Here is a 10,881-nt window from a genome sequence, read left to right as displayed (position 1 = left end):
AAACTCTGCATGTAATAACCTAGAACACTCTCTAAGACTTGATGGCTGCTCTGTCAATTCTTCGTCATCAGTTAGGAAACTAGGTGTGCTATTTGATAGCAATCTTTCCTTAGAAAGCAACGTTTCTAGCATTTGTAAAACGGCATTTTTCCATCTCAAAATATCTAAATTACGACCTATGCTCTCAATGTCAAATGCAGAAATGTTAATCCATGCGTTTATGACCTCAAGGTTAGATTATTGTAATGCTTTATTGGGTGGTTGTTCTGCACGCTTAATAAACAAACTCCAGCTGGTCCAAAATGCAGCAGCTAGAGTTCTTACTAGAACCAGGAACTATGACCATATTAGCCCGGTTCTGTCAACACTGCACTGGCTACCTATTAAACTTAGTATAGATTTTAAAGTCTTGTTTATTACTTATGGAGTCCTCTGCACAATCTGACTTTGCTGCAGCCTGGAATTGAACTGCTGGTTTTGTCTGGTCAGAGGAGAACTGCCCCCCGACTGAGCCTGGTTTCTCCCAAGGTTTTTTCTCCATTCTGTCACTGATGGAGTTTAGGTTCCTTGCCACTACCGCCTCTGGCTTGCTTAGTTGGGGACACTTCATTTCCAGCGATATCGTTGACTTGATTGCACAGATATTATTTAAACTGAACTGAGCTGGATGTTGACATCACTGAATTCAATGATGAACGGTCTTTAACTGAAAAATTAGTGTTTACTATTGTCATTTTGCATTATTGACACTATTTTCCTAATTAATGCTGTACAGTTGCTTTGACACAGTCTGTATTGTTAAAAGTGCTATATAAATAAAGGTGACTTGACTGGAAACAAGTTTACATGGGCATTCTCTCACTAAACATACATCAAATAATTCAGTGCAATGTTCAATACTTCATGCAGTTCACCATTTTATTTATAACCTTGTAGTTACATGTGGCATTTCACAGTAAGAACGAAAGGTAATATTTTGATTCCAAGTTACCAGTAAACTGAACGGCACAATGTCTCCATACAATCGAAATTAGTGTCTACTGCAATATTTGAAACTATAGCAAAGGAGACAGTCAGGTGTGGATACAGGAGACCATGACAAATATAAAAAAAAGTGAACACAAATAAAAGACATGGCTATGAAGGTGCCATAATCAATTACAGCACACATTCAGCTGTGGTGTGAGCGCAGTCTTAATTTCAAACAGATACCTATTTTTTGGTGCTATCTTAAATTGCAGGGCCACTGAGTGTGGTGTTTTTTAATGTGAATATTGAGGCTACATTTATGACTGAAACGCTTTCCACACTGAGCACATTTACAGCATTTCTCTGCCGAATGAGTCTTCATGTGGTAATTAAGTCTTACCATACATATAAAACTCTTTCCACACTGAGCACATTTGAAGGGTTTCCTTCCAGTGTGAATCATCTTGTGACACTTAAGGCTAAATTCTGTTGTGAGGATCTTTCCACAACGAATTTGAACACATTCTGTCCAGTGTGAATTTTCATGTGGTAATTACGGGTGCATGCATGTGTGAAACTCTGCCTACAATACTTGCAAGAGTAAGGCTTCTCTTGAGTGTGAACTCTCATGTGGACTTTAAGGTTTTGTTTTGCAGGGAAACTCTTTCCACACTGTTTGCATATATAAGGCTTCTCTCCAGTGTGAATGCTCATGTGGGAATGAAGGGTGCTTTTCTGTGTAAAACTCTTTCCACACTGACGGCAAGTGTAAGGTTTCTCTCCCGAGTGAGTTCTCATGTGTCTTTGAAGGTGTGGTTTTTGAGTGAAACTCTTTCCACACTGTTGGCAGGTGAATGGCTTCTCTCCCGAGTGAGTTCTCATGTGATTGTTAAGAGATCCTTTTTGAGTGAAACAGTTTCCACACTGTTGGCAGGTGTAAGGCTTCTCTCCCGAGTGAGTTCTCATATGCCTTTTAAAGGCTCCTTGTTGAGCAAAGCTCTTTCCACACTGATGGCAGGTGAAAGAGCTGTCAGATTTGGTTTTCTGAGCTCTTTTTCGGATAGAAGCCGTTTTAGTTTGTGTGGCTTTTTCACCAGTTATGAAATCATGGTGTTTCTCACACTGATCTGTCTGTTCCATTTCATTCGGATCTTGACTCTCCTCTTTCAGCACCAGCTGGTCTAAAGCAAAAAAAGATAAATACAAGTTAACCACAGTTTGAGGCAACAAAGCAAAAGATGTGAAAAGCAACATTAAAGCTTTTAAAGCCGGGACACATCAAGCCGACTTCAAAGAACTATCAGTGTTGAAAGCCGACTGTGTTGTTGATCTGAACCAAAAGCTGCGCTTGAACACAGCGCTGCAAACTAGTGCTGCCTTCACGTGCAATCGGAATTATCATAAATACGAGTTTCCTAATCGGAAATTGGACGTGAATGACCTCTAAAGTCGTATTTACTACTGGGAAATTCTGAAATAATTTTGATACTAGAAGTTTGAGTTGAGCGGGTCATACTCTTTAAACATGGTGGAGGGGACAACCATTGCTGCTGTCAATGCTGTTCTCACAACAACTACATCCCTTTGTCTTATCACTAAAGTAATGTATTTATAGGCTAGATATGAACGATCATATTGTATGATTTACAAGCATGTATTTGACCAAAAGTCCAGGATTGTCAACAAACTGCATGTATAGCGCGGTGAATGTTTATATGATTGTCAACCAATGGGATGCTACATTTGATTCTTTCTGAAATTAAAGCACTTGAATACGTCAAGCTCGTAATCACAACTTCATAAGTGGGAAATATGAAATGTCCGATAGCACGTAAAGGCAGCTTAACACATGCTTTCTGCACTTGCGTGAGAGGAATCAGCTGTCTATATCAGCAGCTATCCTACTAGATTTTATTAGTAGTAAACTACTGTAAGCGGTGTTACATGTAATCTCAGAACCTCTCAATATTTTTAACTTGGCACTTTCTTTAGGACACACCTAAGTTAGTTAGCAAACCCCTTATAACTAGGGCTGGGTATCAAATTCAATACTTTTTAGGCACCGACCGCATTGCCTCCATACCATAGACGATCTAATATGTGTTTTGGCCATATAATGTTGCTGAAATATGTTATTTGTAGCCTTTTATGTCAAGCTAATCGTTACATCTGCTTAGCATTTCTCACAAAACACTCTGTATTGTTAAGAAATAGGCATAAACTCATACAAATCATTTACCCTCATGCGAAAATGCAATAGTGTAAATGTAGCCAAAAAGATGTGAAAACTACTTGAACCAATGTCTGAGCATTAACCAACAAAATGGACAAAGTATGGCTGTGGCAATGGACCCGAAGGGATTGTTGTGCGCTGATTTTCATGGAAACGTAGCTGAGTGCGGAAATCCCAGATAAAGCTAACTAGCCGCACGCTATACTGAGCAGACCGCACTCAAGACTCCAGTAAGAGAAGGGTAGGGGGTCTTTGTGTTTATATCAACAAAGACTGGTGTACCAACCACACTGCAGCCGAGAGCTAATGTTCAACTGGATCTATAGTATCTCATGCTGAGATGTAGACCGTTTTCTATACCGCGGGTGTTCTCCGTTATCTTTGTAGCAGTTTATATTCCACAACAAGCTATGTCAAACTAGCGCTAACACAGCTAAACTCAGCTATCTGCAAACGGCAGGATGCTCCCCCAGACGGAGCCTTCAACAAAGCTGATCTACAAACAGTGCTCCATAAATTTTATCAGCATGTGAAAGGTTACACCAGATGTTCCAATATTTTGGACCACGCGTACATTAACATCAAGGACTCACACAGAGCCTTCCCCAGCCATTCTCTTGGTCAGTCTGATCACCTCTCACTGTTTCTGACCCTAGCATACAGACCTCTCATTCGCAAGTCAAGACCCATCATTCAAACAGTCAAGATTTGGCCAGAGGATGCCATAGCGCACAGCTTCAGGACTGTTTTGATTGCTGCATCTGCGAACAAATCCCAGATAGTGCAACCCATGAAAATGTGCCAGACCTGGAGGAATGCACAGCCACTGTACTCTTCTGCATTAACAGCCATGTAGGAAATGTTACGGTGGAGAAGACAATAAAGAGGTATGCTAATCAGAAACAATGGATTAACAAAGAGGGAAAAACCTTCTGAGAACATGCAAAAATGCCTTTAAATGTGGTGACCCCAAAGCATACCATGTAGCTAAACACAATCTTAAGAAGGGCATAAAAAAAAGCACAAGCCAGCTATAGATGACGTATTGAAGACCACTTCAGCAACTCTGACACCAGGAGTGTGTGGAAAGGAATAGAACAGAATTGGTAAGTGTAAGTATTAATTGGTCAGGTGATGGCGAAAAAGATGTGTCTTTAGATGTTTTTTGAAAATGGCTAAAGACTGCTCGGATTGAGATAGGCAGGTCGTTCCACCAGCTGGGGACAGTCCAGGAAAAGGTCATCGAGTGATTTTTTGCCACTTTGGGATGGCACCATGAGGCATCGTTCATTTGCAGAACGCAAGCTTCTGGAGGGCACATAGATCTGAACTAGCGAGTTTAGGTATATTGGTGCAGCGCCAGTGGGTCTTGTAGGCAAGCATCAGTACCTTGAATTTGATGCGAGCAGCTATTGGCAGCCAGTGCAAGCTGATGAAGAGAGGTGTGACATGAGCTTTCTTCGGCTCGTTGAAGACCACTCTGGCTGCTGCATTCTGGATCAGTTGCAGAAGCTTGATAGTACATGCAGGAAGGCCCGCCAAGAGAGCATTACAATAGTCCAGTCTGGAGAGAACAAGAGCTTGGACAAGGAGTTGTGCGGTCTGCTCTGTTAGGAAGGGTCTAATCTTCCTAATGTTGTACAAGACAAACCTGCAAGACCGGGCCGTTGTAGAAATATGGTCTGTGAAGCTTAACCGATAATCCATCACAACTCCAAGCTTCCTGGCTGTCCTGGAAGGAGTTATGGTTGACAAACCTATCTGTATAGAGAGGTTGTGATGAAGTGCAGGGTTGGCTGAGACAATGAGCAGTTCTGTCTTAGCAAGTTTGAGTTGAAAGTGATGAACATTCATCCAGCCAGAAATGTCTGTCAGACAGGCTGCAATGTGAACAGCTGCTGTCGGATCATCTGGTTTGAATGAGAAGTAGAGTTGAGTGTCATCAGCATAGCAATGATAGGAGGAGCCATGCTTCTGAATGACAGATCCTAAAGATGGCATGTAGATGGAGAAGAGAAGTGGTCCAAGCACTGAGCCTTGAGGAACCCCAGTAGCAAGAAGCTGTGACTTAGAAACCTCACCCCTCCAAGACACCCTGAACGACCTACCCGAAAGGCAAGACTTAAACCACTGGAGTGCGGTTCCTGAGATGCCCATCTTCATGAGGATGAGACAGGACAGGAGGATCTGGTGGTTAACAGTGTCAAAAGCAGCAGACAGATCCAGCAAGATGAGTACTGAGGATTTGGAAGCTGCTCTTGCCAGTCTCAGGGCTTCAGTAACCGAGAGCAGTGCAGTATCGGTTGAGTGGCCGCTTTTGAAGCCAGATTGGTTGCTGTCCATGAGGTTGTTCTGTGCAAGAAACATAGAAAGTTGGTTGAACAAAACTCGCTCAAGTGTCTTTGCAATGAACAGAAGAAGGGCTACCAGTCTGTAGTTTTCTAAAAGTGCTGGATGTAGAGAGGGTTTCTTAAGCAGTGGGGTTACCCGAGCCCGCTTGAATGCTGTGGGAAATGTACCAGAGTGAAGAGAGGTGTTGATAATGTGAGTGAGTGGGGGTATAACTGAAGAAGAAATTTGGCCTTAATATGTCAAATTAATATTATATATATATATTGTATATATTTTGACTTTTTATTTACAAACCCGATTCCAAAAAAGTTGGGACACTGTACAAATTGTGAATAAAAACAGAATGCAATGATGTGGAAGTTTCAAATTTCAATATTTTATTCAGAATACAACATAGATGACATATCAAATGTTAAAACTGAGAAAATGTATCATTTTAAGGGAAAAATAAGTTGATTTTAAATTTCATGGCATCAACACATCTCAAAAAAGTTGGGACAAGGCCATGTTTACCACTGTGTGGCATCCCCTCTTCTTTTTATAACAGTCTGCAAACTAGAGAAGCACCGCTTCTGTTACTCGTGTGTTACTCTGTTACTCACTAAATAACGCTGATTAATGTTAGATAAAGCACTACAATGTCACATTCAACAGCAGATCATTAATCGTGCGTCGCTTAAACACTATATATTTGACTGAACGGGTTCTAACAGTTAAACACACAGACCTCTCTCGAGCCGAAGCACATCAGACGCGGGGGCGCGCGCGCAGGCTTGTGACGTCACGCCGCAGAGCAGAATTAAAGTCCTCTGAAAAACCTCAAATTAAAGGACAAATGATTTTCTGCACTCAGTCAGAGAAACCCTGCAGCAGCTCTTACTGTGCAGCAAGCATCTCATCCTAACTCTGCATTACTCATATAGCCTCATTATCAGCGTTATTTACATTTAACCTCGAACAGATTGGTTAGACACTCTCTAAAATATATTCATGCACAGATTTGTGTGTAGGCATGCAGTGAATAACCACACAGGCATGAACACGTGTGGACACCAGGAGCCGTGTGCATGAAGCCGCTCGGAGTCACATTTGTGCCAACAGTCTAAGAAAGATGTAACTCTTAATCCTAGACTTGAGAATAAGAGGGATTCATAAAGGTTCCGAAGTGTTAAAACTAGGTCTCGGCTCCTAAATTATTTAAGAGAGCCGGAGAGGTCTCCTAATCTAGTTAGGAGTAACAAGACGGCAGCAAAGAGGAGCAGACGCACACTTTCCAGCAAAGATATGACGTACTGGAGTTACATGATGATATGGAGATGATAAAACAATACAAACTTAGTTTTTTGTGTGTAACTGACACAGTAAGAAATGTAATAACCTCTTCCGCTCAACAGGTCAATGCTGTAACTGCAGAAATGAAAGTAGTAATTACATTTTTCTGGCTGGAAATGTGGACAAATGCAGCAGTGCAGCGGTGATGACGGTACGCAGACACAACTGGCCAAAAGTGATGTGCGGAGGGGGTTTATGACCCCAAACATCAGAATACAAAGGACAAAAAACACTGATGGACACAGTGTTGCCAACTGCTTTCAATTGAAGGTAGCTGAAACTGAAGCTAAACCGGTCACTTAATGTTGCTAATGACCTCATAAAGCTGAGTTCACTGGTCTATATTTATATTTTTAATTATTAAGTCTCCCACTCTTAGAAACGTCCTACTTTTTACGAAGAATTTTTTAACACTTAAGTCTATTCTTAAAAGCATTTCTGAGAAGTTGTATACATACGGGCCCAGATTCTGCCACAGCGACGTACAGAATCATATCGAGTTTATTTGTAGCGGTTCAACAGAGACGCCAGAAAACTGAAGTCTGTTCCAGAAGCTTTGTGTTTCTCAGACAGAAGCTCTAACATCAGAAGGTGACAAAAATAAACACAACAATCTAATTTTACACGAGTCTTCAGAACTAAAAAAACAGCTTCCGTTGTTGGACACAATCACGTTGAGCGCAGCACAGAGAGTCAGAGGAAGAACATTGTGAGACGGCCCTGACAGTGCTGTTCAACTATTCTTTTTAATGAGTAACTTTATGTTTTCTGATCATCAGACATCAAAGCCTTGTAAAAATAGGTCACAGACAGAGATTCACTTTAAATTTCAAACCGATTACTCATTAAAACTCCCACAGATCACAGTTTCATGTCTTTTTTTTTTGGATGTAACAAAGTGGTTATATTTAAGTGTGTGAGTCTTCCCATTAAAGCCATTATATTGTTCATTCAGACTGATTCTGAATGCGCACAAACACACGCTGATGATCCTGAATGTCTTGTTGAATGAGTGTTGATTGAGGCTCATCAATATTAACAGCTGCTGAAAACACTCTGTATTTCATGACAATAGTCCTGTTTTCACCTCATGTATTAAGCTGATGTCTTCAGATCTCCAGTAAATGGCCACTTTAAGCTCGTTTCATTGGTGTCAACAGACAGAGGGGATATGTTGCTTACAGATATCTACATTTATTTTTTATTTTTATGCTTTCAACTGTTTTTCTTACCATTATTTTTATCTGGAAAAATTACCACTACATTATTTATATTCTCTTATCCATTAGTATAAAAATGAACTCAGTAACTCAGAGATATATTTTTGATTTTGGCAGATCAGCTCCTCCCACATTGCAATTCATCAGTGAAACTCCTCCCACTCTGGAATTCATCGTCACTGAAGCTCCTCCCACTCTGGAATTAATAATCAGTGAAGCTCCTCCCACTCTGGAATTCATCATCAGTGAAGCTCCTCCCACTATGGAACACATAATCAGTGAAGCTCCTCCCATCACAAGTGAAGCTCCTCCCATGACCAGTGAAGCTCCTCCCACACTGGATTTCATCATCAGTGAAGCTCCTCCCACTCTGGAATTCATCATCAGTGAAGCTCCTCCCACACTGGAATTCATCATCAGTGAAGCTCCTCCCACTCTGGAATTCATCATCAGTGAAGCTCCTCCCACACTGGAATTCATCATCAGTGAAGCTCCTCCCACTCTGGAATTCATCATCAGTGAAGCTCCTCCCACTATGGAACACATAATCAGTGAAGCTCCTCCCATCACAAGTGAAGCTCCTCCCATGACCAGTGAAGCTCCTCCCACACTGCAATCACATCATCAGTGAAGCTCCTCCCATCAGTGAAGCTCCTCCCATGACCAGCGAAGCTCCTCCCACACTGCAATCACATCATCAGCGAAGCTCCTCCCATCATCAGTGAAGCTCCTCCCATCACCAGTGAAGCTCCTCCCATCATCAGTGAAGCTCCTCCCACTGCAGTTCAGCAATAAATGCTGGAAGATCTCCATCAGTTCAGAAGTGCAGACGAGCATCAGAGCATCAGGAAGAGCTGAGATCTGATCAAAGACTGAGTTTATTAAAGAGGACAGAGAGAAGATGAGAGATCCAGAGCCCTGCAGAATCAAACACACTGAAGATACTGAGGAACTAACAGGTTGGTGTTTATTCTTCATTCACGATGCTGAAGAACATTCATGTTAGAAAGATAAACAGTTTGTACTCATCTTATCGTTTCATTTTTAGTTTTCAACAAAAGGTCAGTAAAGGAAGGTTTGAGAAACTTTCATATCGAGTGTCAACATCAGACAATTACTTCAGTTTTTTTTACTTTACATTTATATTATATCTGGTTTTCAAGTTTCTGCATCCAGGTTAACAGAATGTTGAACATTTCTCAATATAGCTAACAATATTGTGATTTTTGCCATTTCTTTCAGCATTAAACAGTAAACACCAAACTTTACAGAATTGCAATTAGAACATTTACGCATTTCAGGTATACTGGAAAACAAGTGATTAAACGTTAGAAATAAGCTATATATATTACTTACTATTATAATATATATTAATTTACACAGTGAAGAATGTGCAGTGTTTTGATTAATTTAAACAACGTATGTAGCATTTCTTAGTGTAGTTTTTTTTGTCCTATTGCTTGTAATTTGTTTCTTATTCTTATTTCATCACTGTCTTTACTGTCCAGATACTTATGGAGGGCACTGTATTTAATAGCTCTCTCTACAGAAACATGGGATTTGTGCCTGATGTTTTGCATCCGATTGTTCAATTAATTTATAAAAATGCAACAGAATTATCATAATATTGTATAGCAGTCATCTACTTTCTGCTATTACATTAGTGCTGACTTTCATATTTCTAGCTTTGAATAATTTTTTTATTTACTAAAATTTAACTTTTTTTCTTTTATTTCAGAGCTGATGGAAGAGAGCGAGGAGAGAGAAGAACTGAGTGAAGTGGAGGAGAAACATCATGATAAACCTTTGAGACACTCGAAGACTAAAAAGCTATTTTTAAAGAAAAGACGAGCCGAGAAATCTTTCACCTGCACTCAGTGTGGGAAGAGTTTCCCATTCAAGCAAAGTCTTGAGCGTCACATGAGGATCCACACCGGAGAGAGACCGTTCACTTGTGATGACTGCGGGAAGAGCTTCACACAAAAAGTACACCTTAAAAATCACATGAGGATCCACACTGGAGAGAAGCCGTATGCATGCGATCAGTGCGGGAAGAGCTTCACGCAATCAATAAACCTTAAAGAACACATGAATATCCACACAGGAGAGAAACCGTTCATGTGTGACCAGTGTGGAAAAAGTTTCACACACAAACAATATCTTAAAAAGCACATGAGGATCCACACCGGAGAGAAGCCACACGCATGTGATCAGTGCGGCAAAACATTTCTTCGGTCATCAGACCTGAAGACACACCTGACAGTTCATACGAAGGAGAAGCCGCATTCATGTTCTGTGTGTGCAAAGAGTTTTTCATTGCTGAAAAGTTTAAAAGCACATCAGAAAATACATGCTGATGTGAGAGAGTACATGTGCTTTGAGTGTGACAAGACTTTTATTACAGCGAGCTAACCTGCACCAGAGGATCCACACTGGAGAGAAACCTCACAAGTGTTCACACTGTTACAAGAGTTTCAGTCTGTCATCAAATCTGAATGCACATGAGAAGATCCACAGCGGAGAGAAGCCACACACGTGTGATCAGTGCGGGAAGAGTTTCACTTTTAAAAGTCAGCTGAAGATACACATGAGGATGCATGCAGTGCAGAAACCAGATCACCACAGTCTGAGATCACGGTCAGTAGTTCATGTTCATGGGCGGAGAAACAAGGTGTCTTCTGTGGAAGAGCTGTGATGAGCGACAGAACATTTTGTTGGAGGCTTGGTATTTGCTTCAAAAGTCTCACATTGTTATGAAGTATTGAGTTGTAATTA

The 10,881-nt window shown here is 40.9% G+C and overlaps 1 protein-coding gene and 1 pseudogene across 1 annotated transcript; one reads left to right on the top strand and one right to left on the bottom strand.

The window, feature by feature from the left end:
• Positions 1–812: 812 nt before the first annotated feature.
• LOC107574051 (gastrula zinc finger protein XlCGF7.1-like) lies at positions 813–7,380 on the bottom strand. The gene is made up of 3 exons (XM_016260522.1): positions 7,345–7,380; positions 6,282–6,363; positions 813–2,150 (listed from the first exon to the last, which is right to left on the bottom strand). Exons 1-3 carry the CDS (start codon positions 7,378–7,380, stop codon positions 1,429–1,431), a joined length of 840 nt encoding a protein of 279 aa, XP_016116008.1. The 3' UTR covers positions 813–1,428.
• A 1,530-nt stretch (positions 7,381–8,910) lies between these two features.
• Positions 8,911–10,881, top strand: part of LOC107574050 (gastrula zinc finger protein XlCGF52.1-like) — a 6,141-nt pseudogene continuing 4,170 nt past the window's right edge.

This window comes from Sinocyclocheilus grahami, unplaced genomic scaffold (assembly GCF_001515645.1).
Source record: "Sinocyclocheilus grahami isolate Dianchi unplaced genomic scaffold, SAMN03320097.WGS_v1.1 scaffold2102.1, whole genome shotgun sequence".
Lineage (NCBI taxonomy): Eukaryota > Metazoa > Chordata > Actinopteri > Cypriniformes > Cyprinidae > Sinocyclocheilus > Sinocyclocheilus grahami.
This window is presented reverse-complemented; position numbering and strand designations above follow the sequence as displayed.